Source organism: Jaculus jaculus, chromosome 3 (assembly GCF_020740685.1).
Source record: "Jaculus jaculus isolate mJacJac1 chromosome 3, mJacJac1.mat.Y.cur, whole genome shotgun sequence".
NCBI classification, from domain to species: Eukaryota; Metazoa; Chordata; class Mammalia; order Rodentia; family Dipodidae; genus Jaculus; species Jaculus jaculus.
This window is the reverse complement of record NC_059104.1, coordinates 157,392,058-157,410,743: the sequence shown is the minus strand read 5'-3', so window position 1 is coordinate 157,410,743 and position 18,686 is coordinate 157,392,058. Positions and strand designations below refer to the sequence as shown.

Sequence of the window (18,686 nt, the reverse complement as noted above, 5' to 3'; positions counted from 1 at the left end):
TTTGCAGTGGCTGGAGGCCCTGGCGCGCCCACTCTCTCTGTGTCTTTCTCTGCCTCTTTCTCGCTCTGTCTGTCGCTCTCAAATAAATAAACAAAAATTATTAAAAAAAAAAGAATTTATGTCCAATCATTCATAGCATTAAATATTTTAATATATAAAAGATTCTAGTGTTTGAATTGAAAAACTTATTTGAGATAATGAGCCCAACATGCTTTTTACATGTAAATGATGGTACAAAGGGCATTTGAATTGCCTAAGGCAATTAATTCATAGCACATCACACTGTTACACTTGCTTAATGAGCAAAGTGTATTGGGGCTGCTAAGGGTATAACTCTGGTAGGACGCTAGCCTAGCAAGGATGATGTTATGGATTTGGTTCCCAGCACCAAAAGACAGAAAAGAATAAAACAGAATCATTATTAAGGTTAGCAATGTTAGTTAGGTGTTTTATTAATTTACTAACTCTGGAGTTGGTAACAACTTATCATTCTTACTGCCTTCTTACAAAATATGTATAAGCAAAATTGAAACACATTTTAGCTTCTTAAATACATAGAATTAGCTAGGCATGGTGGCATATGCCTTTAATCCCAGCACTTGGGAAGTTGAGGTAGGAAGATTGCCGTGAGTTCGAGGCCATCCTGAGACTACATAGCAGGTCAGCCTGGGCTAGAGAGAAACCCTACCTTGAAAATAAAAGAAAAAATAAACAAGTTTGGAAAAGTGCTTATATTAAGTTCTTACAAGGTTTTCATTTCCAGAAATTACTGCTCAAGCCATAATTCTTTACTAAAATTCTGATTTTGGAATATTTCTTGGTTCCTATAATGGTGATGCTTTTGAAATGTATTCTGGGTATATTTACCTTCAGCGACTGTTAGTACTAATTTTGAAAAGTTAAATAGATAGCTCAGGGTTTGTTGCTGCTTGTGTTTTCCTTTTCCTGGTTTTTGGTTCTTAGGATTGAACCCGTGGCTTTTCACATGCCAGGCAAATACTTTACCACTGATCTACATCACTAGCCCAGGAAACTGCAGTTTTAATACAGATCATGGGACCAAAATAAAATTGATTTTGCAAAAAATACAATTTTAAAAGAAAAGTAAAACAATAAAAAGCGCTTGCTTCAGCAGCACTTACACTAAAATTGGAACAACAGAGTGTAATCATGCCCCTGCACAAGAGTCACATGCCGGTTCCCAAAGCATTGCGCACTCCCCACAGAGAATTAGCTGACAGTAGAAGAAGATAACAAAAATGACACTCTGGCTCACAAGAAAGAGATTAGTTGAAAGCTACCTAGGGACACAGGGGAGCTAATAGCTATGTTTTAGTTCACATAATTTTATAAATTGGGCTTAGGCTTAGCTCGATAGAAGTATGCTTGCCTAACATGTTTGAAGCCCTAGCTGTAAATCAAAAACTGGAAATTAGTGTGGTTCCACTATGCTTTGTTCTTTTAACGATTGTACTTTTCCTTTCTTCCTTCAGGCCATTTATTTCCCAGAAAATCCACTTTCCTGACTTTTCTACCAGAGACATACATAGGAATTATGTTGATTGTGTACGATGGTTAGGCGATTTGATACTTTCCAAGGTATGGAAAAACTAGAGTAAAACTGTACTTACTGTGTGTGTGTGTGTGTGTTTTCTAGAGCTTTGTAGGTAATAGAATTTTGGATAAAGTTATTAAAGTGCATAGCAGTTAAGAATTGTGTTTTTAAAACCTCATATTTTGATCAACAGGATATTTTTGTATGTTTGTGTCTGTTTCGATTTTATTTGCAAAAACAGACGGCTGAAGTTAGCTGAAGTGGTATGTGGAAAGTAGTTGGCCCAGTCATTCTCCCAATACCTTGATGGATGGAAAATTGGCCCTTTGCACCCATGGGTTCCACATCCTTGAATTCAACCCTCAGTGATCAGAAATATGTGAAAAAAGTTGCCTGTACATGAGCATGTACAGATAGTTTTTCTTGCCCTCCCTCAACAATGCAGCACAGCTAGTTAGGTGGCTTTCACATTGTATTAAGTATGCGTCATACACATGGTTTACAGTATGTGGGGGAAACATAAAGTATGTGGAAGACTGTGGGTAGACCATATGCAAATCCTGTGCCATTTAAATTAGGTACTTGAGCACCCATAGATTTTGGTATCTGAAACTCCCAGAGCCAATTCCTTGTGGTTATTTCAGGTAACTATTTGTCTCTTTTTAACTTGATGGTTTCAAGGACTTATTGGTGATATCCTAACATTTAGGAAAGTCAGATTTGGAGAAATTGCTGTCTGGTTTCTTTAAGTGAGAGTCAGGGTATTTTGCATTTGCTTGGGCAAAACCTAACTTTTTTCCCTTGTCCTGCTAGTTTTACTGTGACTGTTCCTCTCTGTCCCTTCTTAAGATTTTGTTCTTGAAGTAATTAGAATCAAGTTCCAAAGATTGTTCAGACAGGCTCAGTATGATCATTGTTCACTCTCCCCAAATGATGATGTTGTAGATAATTTATGCACTAAAACCTAGGAAATTAACATGGATAGAACTTGTATAGCTCCTTCTGTTATCACATGAGCCTCGTCATTTCAAGAATGCTGCAGCCAGGCATGGTGGAACAGGCGTGGTGGCGCACGTCTTTAATCCTAGCACTGGGGAGGCAGAGGCAGGAGGGTCACTGTGAGTTCAAGGCCACCCTGAGACTACATAGTGAATTCCAGGTCAGCCTGAGCTAGAGTGAGACCCTACCTCAAAAAAATTTTTAAAAAGAAAATAAAAAAAGAAGAATGCTGCAGTTGGGATCTTTTGATATTCTATTTTTACTCAGCATATGCCCTGGAGAGCCATGCAAGTTGATGCTTGTATCTTTAGTTCTTTTTTGTTTGTTTATTTTGATTTATTTATTGGAGAGTGACAGACAGAGAAAGAAGCAGAGAGAGAGAGAGTGAAAGTGGGCACATCAGGGCCTCCAGCCACTGCAAAGGAACTCCAGATGTGTGCGCCCTCTTGTGCATCTGGCTAAGGTGGGTCTTGGGGAATCGAACCTCAAAGCAGGGTCCTTAGGATTCACAGGCAAGTGCTTAACCACTAAGCCAGCTCTCCAGCCCCCCCCTTTTAATTAACATTTTTATTTACTTATTTGAGAGAAAGAGGGAGGGATAGAGAGAGAGAGAGAGAGAATGAATGGGCACACCAAGGCCTCCAGCCACTGCAAATGAACTCCAGATGCATGTGCCACTTTGTGCATCTAGTTTACATGGGTTCTGGGGAATTGAACCAAGGTCCTTTGGCTTAGCAGGCAAGTGCCTTTACTTTATTTTGGGTAACTTTGTTAGTAGGCAAGTGGCCCTTTCTTTTGGGTAAAGTATTTTTCTTTATTACTTGCAAGCAGAGAGAGAGAGAGGGTGAAGAGAGGGAATGAGAGAGTGTGGACATAGTAGGCCCTCTAGCTGCTGTAAATAAACTCCAGATGCATGCACCACTGTGCATCTGGCTTTACATGGGTACTGGTGAATTGAACCTGGGTCATTAGGCTTTGCAACCAAGTTTAACTGCTGAGCCATCTCTCTCAACCCTCATTAGTTCTTTTTTATTGCTAATCAGTATTCCATGGTATTTCTGTGTCATCAGTTTAAACACAGTTTAAACACATCCTGTAGGCTGCTTTGGTTGCTCCTAGTGTGGGGCTCTTACAGATTTGCTAATCATGGTTGTGTACAGGAATTTCTTGGACTTAAGTTTTTGTTTTTCTGAGATAAATACCTAGGAGGGCAATTGCTGGGTAATGGTTAAGTTTCTAAGAAACTGCCAAACTATTTTCCAGAGTGGCCGTGCTATTTTACATTGTCACCAGCAATGTATGAGAGATCCAGTGTCTCCGAATCTTCGCCAGCATTTGGTATTGTCATTTTTTATTTTAGTTGTTCTGATAGGTGTGTAGTAGTCCCTCATTGTGGTCTTAATTTGCATCTTTGATGGCTAGTGATGTTGACACCTTTTCCATGTGCTTATTTCTCATCCATCCATCTTTTTTGGTGGTGTCTTGCTCATTTTCTAATTGGATTGGTTGTTTTTGTTTGTTTCATTCTTACTGTTGAGTTTTGAGAGAGTTCTTAATGTATTCTAAATATTTTCTTCAGGTTGTAGCTTGCCTTTTAATCTCCTTAAGGCCTTTTGACAAAAAAGGTTTATTTTTTTAAATATATATTTTGTTTATTTAAAGGAGAGAAAGGCAGAGAGGTGGGGGGGAGGGAGAGAATGGGCGCATTAGCACCTTCAGCCACTGTAGACGAGCTCCAGATGCATGCGCCCCCTTGTGCATCTGGGTTACATAGGTCCTGGGCAATCGAACCTGGGTCCTTTGGTTTTGCAGGCAAATGCCTTAACCACTAAGCCATCTCTCCAGCCCAGGTTTTGATTTTATGAAATCAAATTAGATTTTTTAAAAATCATTTTTTTTTTATAGTGTAGGCCAGGCTTGCTAGCTCACAACTTTTTTTTTTAAATTAATTAAATTATTTATTTGAGAGCGACAGACACAGAGAGAAAGACAGATAGAGGGAGAGTGAGAGAATGGGCGCGCCAGGGCTTCCAGCCTCAGCAAACGAACTCCAGATGCGTGCGCCCCCTTGTGCATCTGGCTAACGTGGGATCTGGGGAACCGAGCCTCGAATCGGGATCCTTAGGCTTCACAGGCAAGCGCTTAACCGCTGAGCCATCTCTCCAGCCCTAAAAATCATTTTTTTAATGGTATTTTTGATACTGTATTTAAAAGTTCTTCACTAAGCTCTTTGCTCCTGTTTTTTTTTTTAAGTTTGATAACTGCTATTTTTGTTAAATGTATGATTCATTTTGAGTTACTTTCTCCCATCCCATACTAACCAGGCCTGACCCTGTGTAGCTACCAAGATCTGATGAGATTGGGCATGTTCAGAATGGTGTAACACTGGACTATAGTTAACATTCTGTGTAAAGCATGAGGTTTGGGTTGAATAATATTTTCCCTTATATGTGTTGCTTTTTCAGCATTGTGTATTGAATGACTACTTCTCCATTGAGCCATTATTTCACTTTTATCAAAAGTCATTTGAGGGATGGAACGATGGTTTAGTGGTTAAGGCACTTGCCTACAAAGACTAAGGACCCAGTTTCGATTCCCCAGTACCCACATTAGCCACATGCACAAGGTGCACTAAAGAGTAAGTTCCAGGTCAGCCTGGGCTAGAATGAGACTGTGGTTTGAAAATTGAAAAAAAATCATTTGGCCACACTTGCGTGAGGCTGTTTGTGAGTTCCTGTCGGAATGCGTGTCTGCCTGTGCCAGCACTGCACATGTACTCCCCGTCATTGTCTCTGTGTGATGTGTGTCTCTGCAGTACTGCACCCCTTCCTTTCCATCAGTTTGTTTTCATTAATTTAACTGTCTCAAATACCTAGCTTGCATGTAAGACCACTCAGTATTATAATTTTTGTTGCAAATACCAGGTATAATTTAGCAAATCCAACAGGAAGTATTATTTCAGTTTGCCTTTTCTGTCCTTCTTTTCACAGATATCTTTTTTTTTTTCTTCTTCTTCTTTCCTTTTTCAAGGTAGGGTCTTGCTCTAGCCCAAGCTGACCTGGAATTCACTGTGTAGTCTCAGGGTGGCCTCGACCTCATGACAATCCTCCTACCTCTGTCTCCCAAGTGCATGGATTAAAGGCATGTTGAACCATGCCCAGCTACAAGATACTTTTTCAAACCACTTTCTTTTGGTTTCAGAAAGCTTCCAGTGTCCATTTGTTTAGTGTAGGTCTGCTATTGCAAATTTTCTTACTTTAACTTTGTAAGAGTGACCTCATTTTCTTCTTCACTTCTGAACAATACATATATATATATATATATATATATATATATATATATATATATATATATATATTCACTAAAGATTTTTCTGTCACAGTTACTTTTTTCAAACTTGGAAAATATTTGTCCCATTCTATGGTCCCCATACTTCCTGATTAGACTTCTCTTGTTAAAATGATTTTTCTTGTAAAATTATGGAGGTATGCTTTGTCTTAACTGCTTTCAGTATTTTTTTCTTTGCCTGTAGTTTTCAGATTGGATATGACTAGATATATACATATTTACATGTATTTTTGGTGTGTGAATAATCTATACACATGTGCGTACATACACATTTCACGTGCACATGTTTGTAAAGGTCAAAGGATATCAGGTGTCCTCCATTGCATTTTCTGGAATACAGTCTCTCTCTGAACCTAGAGCTTCCATTTTTTAGGGATCCCCAGTGATTCTCCTGTGTTGTTTTTCGCCTCAGCACTGGGGTTACAGGAGTATGCAGCCACCCCTGGTTTTTATGTTGGTGCTGGTAACCGAGCCTGAGTTTACCTGCTGATCCGCAAGTCCTGCTCTGTGACTGTGGTTTTATTTTATTTTTATTTTATTTTATTTTTTTGAGGTAGGGTCTCACTCTAGCCCAGGCTGACCTGGAATTCAGTAGGTAATCTATCTCAGGGTGGCCTCGAACTCACGGCAGTTCTCCTACCATTGCCTCTGAGTGCTGGGATTAAAGGTGTGCACCACCACGCCTGGCTTATCCTGATTCTTTTAGCCTCATTTTTGGATTCTATTGAGATGTTATTCCCCTACCCCATGCTGGTGATTAAACCCAGAGCCTCATAACTCTACCATTGAGCTACATCTCTAAGCTGTTAGGTTTGTAGTTTGGTTCCTAAAATAACTTAATAGTCATTTCCTCTTTGTTTCTTTCTTTTCGTGCTTTATTTTCTTTTGGTTATGGTTGGGTAATTATTGTTGCTTCAAATGCACGCGCCCCTTTGTGCATCTGGCTTACATGGGTCCTGGGGATTTGAGCCTGGAACCAAGGTCCCTAGGCTACACAGGCAAGCACTTAACCACTAAGCCATCTCTCCAGCCCGGAGTTTTTAATTTTTGTTACTAATAGCAGTTTTCATTTCTAAGATTTCCTCGTTATTTTTTATTGGTACTTTTTTGTAGTTCAAGTATGTTTGTGGTCCTTAAACCACTTTTATGAATGGGGTTGTAAAAATCTTACCAGGTAGTTCTGATGTTTGTGCTGTCTACTGCCTGGCCACACCACCCTGAACATGCCAGATGTCATTTTACATGTTGCCTCTTAAATTCCATCTCATACATTGGTGTCCTTTTTTTTTTTTTTTTGAGGTAGGGTCTCACTCTAGCCCAGGCTGACCTGGAATTCACTATGGAGTTTCAGGGTGGCCTCGAACGCACGGCAATCCTCCTACCTCTGCCTCCCGAGTGCTGGGATTAAAGGCATGCGCCACCACACCCGGCCCTTTTTTTTTTTTTTAAAGGTAGGGTCTTGCTATAGCCTGGGTTGCCATTGGAATTAACTGTATAGTTTAAAACTGGCCTCAGACTCAGAGCAATCCTCCTACCTCCCCCTCCTGAGTGCTGGGATTAAAGGCGTGACCCACCACGCCCAGCTGCTGCTGCTGCTTTTTAAAAAAACATTTATTTTATTTTATGATAGGGGGTTGGGGGGGGGAGAAGAGGGGAAGAGGGAGGGAGGGAGGAAGGGAGGGAGGGAGGGGGAGAGAGGGAGAGAATTGGCACACCAGGGTATCTAGCCAGTGCAGTTGAACTCCAAACACATGCTGCATCTTGTGTGCATGTGTGGAGTTTTTTTTTTTAATATGAAATTACATCATGGTTGACTTCTGTTCATTCAACCTAGAAATACTTTGCCTTCTTTTTAAAATTTATTTTAAATTATTTATTTTTATTTATTTGAGAGTGACAGAGAGAAAGATGCAGATATAGATCGAGAATGGACGCACCAGGGCCTCTAGCCACTGCACACGAATTTCAGATGCGTGCCCCCCCCTTGTGCATCTGGCTAACGTAGGTCCTGGGGAGTTGAGCCTTGAACCGGGATCCTTAGGCTTCACAGGCAAGTGCTTAACCACTAAGCCATCTCTCCAGTCCCATGTGTGGCATTTTGCGTATCATCTTGTGCATTTGGCTTATGTGGGTTCTGGGAAGATGAACCTGGGTCCTTAGGCTTTGCAGACAAGTGCCTTAACTGCTAAACCATCTCTCCAGCCTCCCACCCCCTTTTTTAAAGTTGAGTGTTCTGTGATTCTTGGTATAACAAGTAATTTTTTGTTGAGACCTGGATACTTTGATAATTATGAGACCCTAGAGTTGTTTGTATTCTCTTTCCTTTTTGTGTTGTTTTGATGCTGGGGATTAAACCCAGACCATAGGCACTCTTACCAAGCTATATTCTTTTTTGTCTTTTTGAGGTAGGGTCTCACTCTGGCCCAGGCCGACCTGGAATTCACTGTGCATGAATTCACTGTGCGTGTGTGTGTTTGGCCTTGAACGCACAGTGATCTTCCTACCTCTACCTCCTGAGTGCTGGGAGTAAAGGCATGTGTCACCAAGCCCGGCTTTCAAGCTACATTCTTAGCCCTTCGATCTTGTTGAGATTTTTTTTCTGTTACATGATTTGTGTGTGTGATGTATGCATTTACATGTGCAGATGTACATTCAGGCATGTGGAGGCCAGAAAAGAATGTTGGGTATCCTTTCTTTATGACTCATTTCTATATCTCGTTGGGATGGAGTCTGTCTCTGAAGACAGAGCTACAGTTTTTGTGAACCCCAGGAATCTCTGGATTCTGTTCCCCACAAGGTCAGGGTTACAGCTGTGTATGGCCACATCCACCTGCTTACATGGGCCTGGGGAATTGAACTCAGGCTGTTGAGCACTCGTTTTTTTCTTTTTCTTCTTCTTCTTATTTATTTATTTACAAGAGAGAAGGAGAAAGAGAGAAAGAGAATGGGCACAGCAGGGAACTCTATACGCAGGTGCCACCTTGTGCATCTGGCTTCACATGGGTACTGGGGAATCAAACCTGGGTCCTTTGGCTTTGTGGGCAAGTGCTTAACAACTAAACCATCCTTCCAGCTCTTGAGCCCTCATTTTTATGACAAGCCTTCTCTTACCTGCTGAGCCATTCCCTAGTCCCTCCCCCTTTCTATTTCTGTAGCAGGCTTCCTTACATCTTTTCATCTGAATAAGTGACACAGTGCCTCGTGGTGCCAGTAGGAGTTTAGACTTGTCATTGGGTCTTAACTGATATCACCCTAATTGGAAGGGGCAGCAGCATACCTGACCATGTTATTCACCTAGTAGTCTCCACTGGCACTGTGAGAGTAGCTGTGCCCTTACCACTGTGGTTGTGAATGTCCTGACTCTGCTAGGTCTTCTGTGCTCCTAACTCGGCTAGCGGTCACAGAGAGGGTGACCTCTTGACTACACAGGGCTTAGACAGATGGGATATTCACTTGAGGTCCTTTGTGATGAGCTAAGGAGTGCTCCCTTCAAGCAGAGATGAGTCCTCTGGTTCTTCTATAATGTTTGGCTGGAATAGAGCATTTGTTGTCTGGAAGTTTTCTTACTTCACTGCTTCTTTCTTAGTCCTTTGGCTTGAAATAGCAGACTTCTGTTGAGGTCTTTGTTTTTCCCCATTAGCATTTGTGACTTTATGCTGCCTTCCCTAGCAGCCTTTCTGGGGAGGACATATGGCAGCGGAAATCCCTGGGAACTCAACACTCTGCTTCTGTGTTCCAAGTTCTTCACTGATCTGCCTTGATTCACTTTTCAGAGAATTATTTGCTCTATATGTAATCTTCAGATTTTTAAGTTAAATATACATTCTTCCCATTATTGTAGTAGCATTAATAAAAAGCTAATAGGTCTAAAAGTTCTGTGTTTAGAACCTAGACTGTATGAAAGAATTTCTGAATTAGATGGGAGACTGAACTGATCTTTAGTGGTAGTCCCAGTGGTTCTGCATTACCATTACTGGGAGAATGTGGTAAAGACCTCATGCCCAGAGACTCTAAAGCTACCACAAGGACCCAGGTAGTCTGTACTATAATCACCCTCACCATGATTGTGAAGTTCAGATATCCAGTAGCTCTGCTAAATTCTTCTTGTCTCTTGTACTTTAGATTCCATAAAGGGTAATAATAATTCTTGGGTGGGGGAACAGTTCAGGGAAAGAGCATTTGACTAACAGTCATGAGGCCCTTGATTCTATCTCCAGCACCCTTTTCCCAGTTCTTTTTTATTTTTTAATTTTTATTTACTTATTTGAGAGAGGGAAAGAGGCATAGTGAGCGAGACAATGGGCGCACCAGGGCTTCTAGCCTCTGCAAATGAACTCCAGAAACATGTACCCCTTTGTACATCTGGTTTACATGTGTACTAGGGAATTGAATTGAGGTTCTTTGGCTTTGCAGGAAAGCGCCTTAACCACTAAGCCATCTCTCCAGTCCCCCAATTCTTTTTATTTTTTCCCCCAATTCTTTTCTAGCACAATAAGAAGCACTTGAAGAGCCATTCTGTAGTTCTGTTTCTGCCTCCCTTTTACAGGTTCCATTGAGTAGGGTTAGGGGCAAGATGATTCTAGTTGTACATAAAAACATCAGGCTGGATCCTTTGCCATGAAGAACTTGTATAACATGTTATATAGCCCTAATTTATAAACCCTGAAAAGTAACAAAAGCTGTGCTGTCCCCATCCTAATCTTTCAATAGCCCTGTGATTAAACTGCTTAAATGCAGTAAGTAGGCAGTCTTGTAAAACTCCAGGGGCGCTGTGCATCTACACCAGGACTTTAATCCTGATGCCAAGCACTTTTTGCCGCATAATTTTTAGTGGGCCTGGGAGGAGACTTCGACTCATCATTTGCTTGATTTGATTGTTTTTTTTTTTTAAGTATTTATTTGCAAGCAGAAACAGATGGAAGGGTGACAGTGAATGGGCCCACCAGGGCCTCCAACCAATATAAATGAACTCAAAGATGCATGTGTTACTTTTGGCATCTGCCTTTGCATGGGTTCTGGGGAATCGAACCCGGGTCATTAGGTTTGCAGGCAAGCACCTTAACCGCAAAGCCATCTCTTCAGCCCTGGTTGTGTTTTTGAGACAGAGCCTCATGTATCTCATCATAGCCACAGATTTGCTAGTTAGCCAAAGACAACCTTAAGCTTTTGATTCTCCTTCCTCTCCCTCCCAAGTGTGGGGATAAAAGGTGTATAAGGTGTATGCCACCACTCCTGGCTTTCCTTTGTATTTACCAGTACTGCTTTAAGAAGTGTGTACACAAAGCCTCAGTGTTACAGGATAGAGTATAACTTCTCAGCCTGTTTTGATTCCATTGCCATGTAAGTGTCTTAACCAGATCTCTATGACCCTTCAATGAATAACTTATGTGTGCTGAGTGTCTATTATGTGGTGGTGCCTTGTATTGATAAAGGATAATAGCTAACAGGGAACTCTGCTGGTTGGCAGTAGATTGGTAAATTCAGGAAAGATGAGCCAAGGGCCAGGTCATGAAAAAGCCATGTATTCTAGTAAACATTTTTGTCACTGTAAGTTTCCTGTAGAACTCAAGTCCCTGGACATCAAAGCTTCCAGGGAATCATCTGTATTTTGTTTTGGAGGAGAAATTGTGACTTTCAAAATGAGTGTTTCAAACATGATTCTTTTGTATTGTCTAATTCTGTTTTTAATCATTAGATTTCATTGACTAAGTAAATATAAGAAAATGTATATCCCAAGAAGGTTCTGTGAGATTATTTTTAGTTTTAAAAATTCAGTTCTATAATTAAGACCGGTTTCTTTTATTTCTCTTTTTTAGTCTTGTGAAAATGCCATTGTGTGCTGGAAACCTGGCAAAATGGAAGATGATATAGATAAAATTAAACCTAGTGAGTCTAATGTGACTATTCTTGGGCGATTTGATTACAGCCAGTGTGACATTTGGTACATGAGGTTTTCTATGGATTTCTGGCAAAAGGTAGCAGCATATTTTTACATTTTGAAATTATTCGACTTATGAAAGGCCATTGCATTCTAGCTCTTTCTGTTACTTATGTTCCCTTTCCTTTGATGTTGATTGAATTGTTTTGTTTTGTTTTGTTTTTTTGTATTGAATACTTTGCTATCTGATGTTATAAAGTCTACCTCTGTGGGCTCTGCACATCATCTGCGTGGTACCATCCAGTAATGTCTGTTATTAAGATTTAATATTAAAATGTATTGATCAGGGCTGGAGAGCTGGCTTAGCAGTTAAGGCATTTGCCAGCGAAGCCTAAGGACACAGGTTCAATTCTCCAGATCCCACATAAGCCAACTACACATGGTGGCACATGCATGTGTAGTTCGTTTGCAGGAGGCCCTGGTGTGTTCATTGTCTCTTTCTAATAAATAAATAAAAATAAAATATTAAAAAAAATAAAATGTATTGATCATCTTATATAGCTTTTTTCTAGAAAATTTTAGGGAAAAAACCAGCATGGAGGTCAAAGACAAAATAGCTAGTTTCTTAAATTTTATAGAAATCTGTTGCAGAGCATTTCTGTAACAGTTTTAAAAGAGCTCTGTCAACTTTTTCTACAAAAGAAAAGAAGTGATAACAAAGTAAATGTAAAGCCTTTTCTGAAATACCAGTGTGCCTTCTTAGTTACTCAGGACACCTATGAATTATTAATTGCTCTTATTCCTATTTACAGATCAGGAAGGTAAGATCCAAAGAAATAGTTAAGAGCATACTTAGAGGCAGAAGCCAAGGTTTTTCTGAAGAAAGATATCTTAGGGTTGCTTGAATGCCTTAGAACTTTGTGTTCTTACTAATTTGATGTTTTTAAAACTGTGTTTACACAGATGCTTGCATTGGGCAATCAGGTTGGCAAACTTTACGTTTGGGATTTAGAAGTAGAAGATCCTCATAAAGCCAAGTAAGTATTACTTTAAAAAAAAATTATTTATTTAAGAGAGAGAAACAGTGAGAATGGGTGTGCCAGGGCTTCCAGCCATTGCAAACACAAACTCAAGGCACATGTGTTACCTTGGACATCTGGCTTATGTGAGCCCTGGGGAATTAAACTTGGATCCTTAGGCTTTGCAGGCAAGCACCTTAACAGCTAAACCATCCCCTCCAGCCCCTACATGTTTTTAAATGTTCAAAATTTGAGCCTTTTTATTTATTTATTTCAGAGTGAGATAGAGAGAAAGAGGCAGAGAGAGAGAGAATGGGCATGCCAGGGCTTCTAGCCACTGCATACAAACTCCAGATGTGTGCGCCCCCTTGTGCATCTGACTAACGTGGGTCCTGGGGAATTGAGCCTGGAACCGGAGTCCTTAGGCTTCACAGGCAAGCGCTTAACTGCTAAGCCATCTCTCCAGCCCCCAAAATTAAGCCTTTTTACTCAAAATTTTGTCATTGGCATCATTTGGTCATTTTTACTTATTGTTCATTTATATTTTTGGTTCTGGAAATCAAGCCTAGGGTCTTGGACATGCCAGGCAAGTGTTTTATCACTGAGCTATATGTCCCCAGCCCCAGCATTTAACATTCATAAGTTTCAGAGTAAATACAATTTTCATATTTTAGAAATTGTTTTTCATTTGTACCTTAGGGACAAGTTATTTTTCTTTTTATGGAAATTACATTGTGCCTTCTTGAATTTAAAATATACCAAATGTCATAAAATTTGATTGAATTCTTAATGAAGATATTCTGGTTGTAAATGTTTCTTATAGAGCTTGGACCATCTGTTCATTTTCTCATTCACTATTTTAAGGCCTATAATAACAATAGTATGTGTGATATTAACCTCTTTGCCATGTTTTTCCCCAGATGTACAACACTGACTCATCATAAATGTGCTGCTGCTATTCGACAAACCAGCTTTAGCCGAGACAGCAGCATTCTTATAGCTGTTTGTGATGATGCCAGTATTTGGCGTTGGGATCGACTCCGATAAAATATTTTTTTCTAAGCAAAATTAGAATATGTTGTCTATGTAAAATAGAATTAATGTATCTTGCTAGCAAAGGCACATAGAGCATTTAGACTTACTTGTCAGCATTCAATCAGGCTGAGCTGAATGTAGTGATGTTCACATTGTTTACATTCCTTGTACTGTCTTCCTGCTCAGACTCTACTGCTTTGAATAAAAGTTTATTTTTGTAAAGCTGTGTTTAGTGATTTTTGTGATGAGAACAAGTTCCGAGTAATGAAATTGTCTTTGTCTTTTTGTATTTACTGTTTTAATATATTTTTTATTTTTTTATTTGAGAGAGAGAAAGAAAGAGGCAGATGGAGAGAATGGGCATGCTAGGGCCTTCAGCCACTGCAAACAAACTCCATACACATACGTCACCTGGCTTACATGGGTCCTGGGGAATTGAACCTAGGTCTTTTGTCTTTTCAGGCAAGCACCTTAACAGCTAAGCCATCTCTCCATCCTCTCTCTCTCTCTCTCTCTCTTTTAATGATTTGCAAGCAAAGAGAGAGAGAATGGGTGTGCCAGTGTCACTAGCCACTGCAAACAAAGTCGAGAGGCATAGGTCACTTTGTGCATCCAACTTTATGTGGGTACTGTGGAATCGAACCTGGGTCATTAGGCATTGCAGGCAAGTGTCTCAGCCATTGAGCCATCTCTTCAGCCCTGTGTATTTACTGTTTTAACTTGAAAGCAGTAGCTTAAGTGGGACTGAACAACTAAACTTAAATCTTGGCTCTGTCACTAAATACAAGCTTTGGTAAGTCACTTACATTTCTGTGCTTTAGATGCTTTGTATGTAAAAACAGGCATAAGCCCTACATCGTGGAAGTCATTTTAAGACCAAGTTGTTTCCAAAAAGCATTATTATCTGGGGTTGGTGGTGCATACCTTTAATCCCAGCATGTAGGAGGATTGTCATGAGTCCAGGGCCACCCTGAGACTACATAGTGAATTACAGGTCAGCCTTGGCTAGAGCGAGACCCTTCCTAAAATACAAATTTAAAACTCAAAAACAAACCAAACAACATGTTATTGGCATGCAGCAGTAGAGCTCATAGTTAAGAGTATATTTTGGTTTTGGATGTAGGATACATTGCATTTACATGTGAATAAAACAGTCTTGTTAGGACCAAGGTCACACATGGAAAGCTTAATCTGAAACAGAAAGATTGAATCAGAAGGTCTAAATAGTCAGAAAGCTAAGGTAGAAATTAATATGAGGTGAACCATGAATTTTTATTATTTATTTATTTGAGAGAGAAAGAGAGAGGCATAGAGAGAGAGAGAGAGAGTGGGTGCACCAGGGCCTCAAGACGCTGCAAACAGACTCCAGACCCATGCACCACCTTGTGCATGTGGCTTTTGTGGGCCCTGGGGAATTGAACTTTGGTCATTTGGTTTCACAGGAAGCACCTTAACCTCTTAAGCCATATCTCCAACCCTGAGATTTAATTTTGTTTAGTTTATTTTTTAAAGATTAGTAAGGTTTTATGTACATAAATTATAGTTTCTAATTTTGGCTTTGGGGGCTGGAGAGAATGCTTAGAGGTAAGGTGCTTGCCTGTAAAGCTTGAGGACACAGGTTTGATTCCCACTACCCACGTAAAGCCAAATGCACAGTGGCATATGGATCTGGAGTTCCTTTGCAGTGGCTGGAGGCCCTGATTGGCCCATCTTCCTTCCCTCCTTCTCCCTCTCTCTCTCCTTCCTATCTTTCCTTCCTCCCTCTCCTTGCGAATAAATAAATAAAAGTTTAAAAATTTTTTTGGCCTTGGAATTCTATTTTTATAATATTTGATATCGCTGGCTTTTTTTGTGGTGGTGGTGGTTTGGTTTGGTTTTTGGTTTCTCGAGGTAGGGTCTCACTCTAGCCCATGCTGACCTGTAGTCTCAGGGTGGCGTTGAACTCATGGCAATTCTCCAGAGTGCTGGGGTTAAAGGCACGCACCACACACCTGGCTTTGCCTCTTTCCTTTTTTTTTTTTTTTAAATTATTTATTTATTTATTTGAGAGTGACAGACACAGAGAGAAAGAGAGGGAGAGAGAGAGAATGGGCGCGCCAGGGCTTCCAGCCACTGCAAATGAACTCCAGACGCGTGTGCCCCCTTGTGCATCTGGCTAACGTGGGACCTGGGGAACCGAGCCTTTAACTGGGGTCCTTAGGCTTCACAGCAAGCGCTTAACCGCTAAGCCATCTCTCCAGCCCCCCCTTTTTTTTTTTTAAAGAAATATGTATTTATTTGAAAAAAGGTAGATGGAAAACAGAGAGTGCTGGAGAGATGGCTCAACAGATACGGGGCTTACCCTACAAAGACTAATGACCTGAATTTGATTCCCCAGTCTCCACCGTAATATTACCAGATGCACAAATTGGCGCATGCGTCTGGGAGAGAATTGGCACACCAGGGCCTCTGGCCACTGTAAATGAAGTGCAGACTTGGCGGCCATCTTGTACAGCTGGATATTGCCTCTTTGAACCATCTCTGAAGCAAGGTTACTTCCCTGCAAATAATTTTAATCTTTAAGAAACAGGAAAACTTGATCACCAATAGCCATGATCACCATGCATCGTCTTGGTCCTCTGGATTCTTTTAACAGGAATAAACAAACCTTTGAAGCAAGTAAAGAACATTGTCATATTCTTGTTAGATTGTGTCCCTTCCCTGAGTGACACGAGGGTATATATATATATATATATATATATATATATATATATATATATATATATTTTTTTTTTTGGTTTTTCGAGGTAGGGTCTCACTCTGGCCCAGACTGACCTGGAATTCACTATGGAGTCTCAGGGTGGCCTTGAACTCATGGCGATCCTCCTACCTCTGCCTCCCGAGTGCTGGGATTAAAGGCGTGCGCCACCACGCCCGGCTCATATATATTTTTTTAATCTAATTTTTATTCTTCAAAATATTTTTGTGTTATTTGTGAGCAGAGAGACCAAGTATGGGTGTAGTAGGGCTTCTTGTCACTGCAAACAAGCTCCAGACGCATGCACCACTTTGTGCATCTGGCTTACGTGGGTACTGGGGAATTGGACCTGGGTCCTTGGGCTTCACAGGCAATACCTTAACTGCTAACATATCCTTCCAGCCCTAATTTTTTTTTTTGTTTAATTGATAATTGTATATAATCTTTTTAATGTGGTATTGAATATGACTTGCTATTATCTTTTTGTGTGTGGTGTACCTGCAAGTGTATGTGTGTTTGTAGGTATGGACATGTGTATGAAGGTCGGAGAACAATAGTGGGGCCTAAGTCAGTTACTTTCCACCTTTTTATTTTATTATTTTTTGAGGTCTTTCACTGAACCTGGAGCTCACTTACTCAGCTAGACTAGTTAGTCAGCAAGCCTTTGAGATCTTCCTGTCTTGGTCTCCCTAGCGCTAGAATTACAGTGCACAAACACTGCCATGCCCAACCTTTTATGTGGGTGCTGGGGATCTGAACTCAGGTCCTCATGTTTTGTTCAGCAAGCACTTTACCTAGTGAGCCATCTCCCTAGCCGCTGCCGTGTGTATGTTCACAGCCCATAACTGATGTAAAACAGTGATAGTACCGAACAGAATTATGGAATATTTACTACAGGGAATTTTAGAGAAACTTTCATATGATTAAATTTTATTATTAATATAGGCACAGAGATTGCAAAAACCAAATAGTGTAAAAAGAATCTACAAGTTTTCTGCCTTTGGGTTTTCTCAAAAGCAATGAGTCATTTTAATCTGCTTACCTCATAAGTCTTAAGAAATTTACAAATCATGTCACTGCTGTTCTTTTAATTCATTGGCATGAAAATATACTTACTATTGGAGATTTCAGCTTTAAAAAAATATTTATTTATTTATTTGAGAGCGACAGACACAGAGAGAAAGACAGATAGAGGGAGAGAGAGAGAATGGGCGTGCTAGTGCTTTCAGCCTCTGCAAACGAACTCCAGACGCGTGCGCCCCCTTGTGCATCTGGCTAACGTGGGACCTGGGGAACCGAGCCTCGAACCGCGGTCCTTAGGTTTCCGAGCCTCGAACCGGGGTCCTTAGGCTTCACAGGCAAGCGGTAAACCGCTAAGCTATCTCTCCAGCCCGATATTTCAGCTTTTATATCTCCCTAATATAAGTGAATTTCAGTATTGGTTAAAATTCAATGTGGCTGGGCTTCGTGGTCCAGGTCTTTTAACCCAGCATTTGGGAGGAAGTTGTAGGAAGATCGCCATGAGTTAGAGGCCACCCTGGGACTACAGAGTCCCAGGTCAGCCTGGACTAGAATGAGACAGGACCTCGAGAGAAAGATCTGTACTTAAGGTAAATTACTTATGCAGATATGGAAAGATTCTTGAATGTTTGGGGGATATGAGATGTAAGAAACAAAGTGCATATTATACACACTGGTAAAGCGAGTTGCATAAGCACATAAAGTTGAAAAGTACAGTTTCCTTGAATCAAATGTATGCACAGGACATGAGGGCATGGAGAAGCATGGGAGTGTTAGGTTAGCCAGCTTGTTAGATATACAGCTAGCTATAAGTGACAAATGATCTGTGTACACAGGCAGCAATGCTGGCTGTCGTTTATGGAGTACTTCTGGGACTTGGTAGTAGTACTGTAGAAAGATCCTTTCTATGTCTTGTCTTTGGCTCAGCTCTCCCAAGGGAGTTTACTGCGACCAATACTACTTCAAAATTTGATACTTCCTATATAATTTGTGGCTGGTAGTTGTGGTGATGGGGAGGGATTAGTGCTTGACAGTTTTAGCCTCTCTCCTCCCTCCCTCTGCCTGGAGTGGTTGCCCAAGCCTTCAATCCCAGCA

At 40.6% G+C, this 18,686-nt stretch overlaps 1 protein-coding gene across 2 annotated transcripts in view; it reads left to right on the top strand.

Annotated features, from left to right (window-relative positions):
• Window positions 1-14,056, top strand: part of Eed (embryonic ectoderm development) — a 61,062-nt gene extending 47,006 nt beyond the window's left edge. For both annotated transcript variants that reach the window (XM_004658269.3, XM_045145516.1), the window contains 4 exons: window positions 1,494-1,599; window positions 11,719-11,877; window positions 12,744-12,817; window positions 13,720-14,056. In XM_004658269.3, the coding sequence (XP_004658326.1) occupies window positions 1,494-1,599; window positions 11,719-11,877; window positions 12,744-12,817; window positions 13,720-13,846 (466 nt within the window). In that variant the 3' untranslated portion in view covers window positions 13,847-14,056. The remainder of the gene's footprint in view (window positions 1-1,493; window positions 1,600-11,718; window positions 11,878-12,743; window positions 12,818-13,719) is intronic.
• Window positions 14,057-18,686: the final 4,630 nt, after the last annotated feature.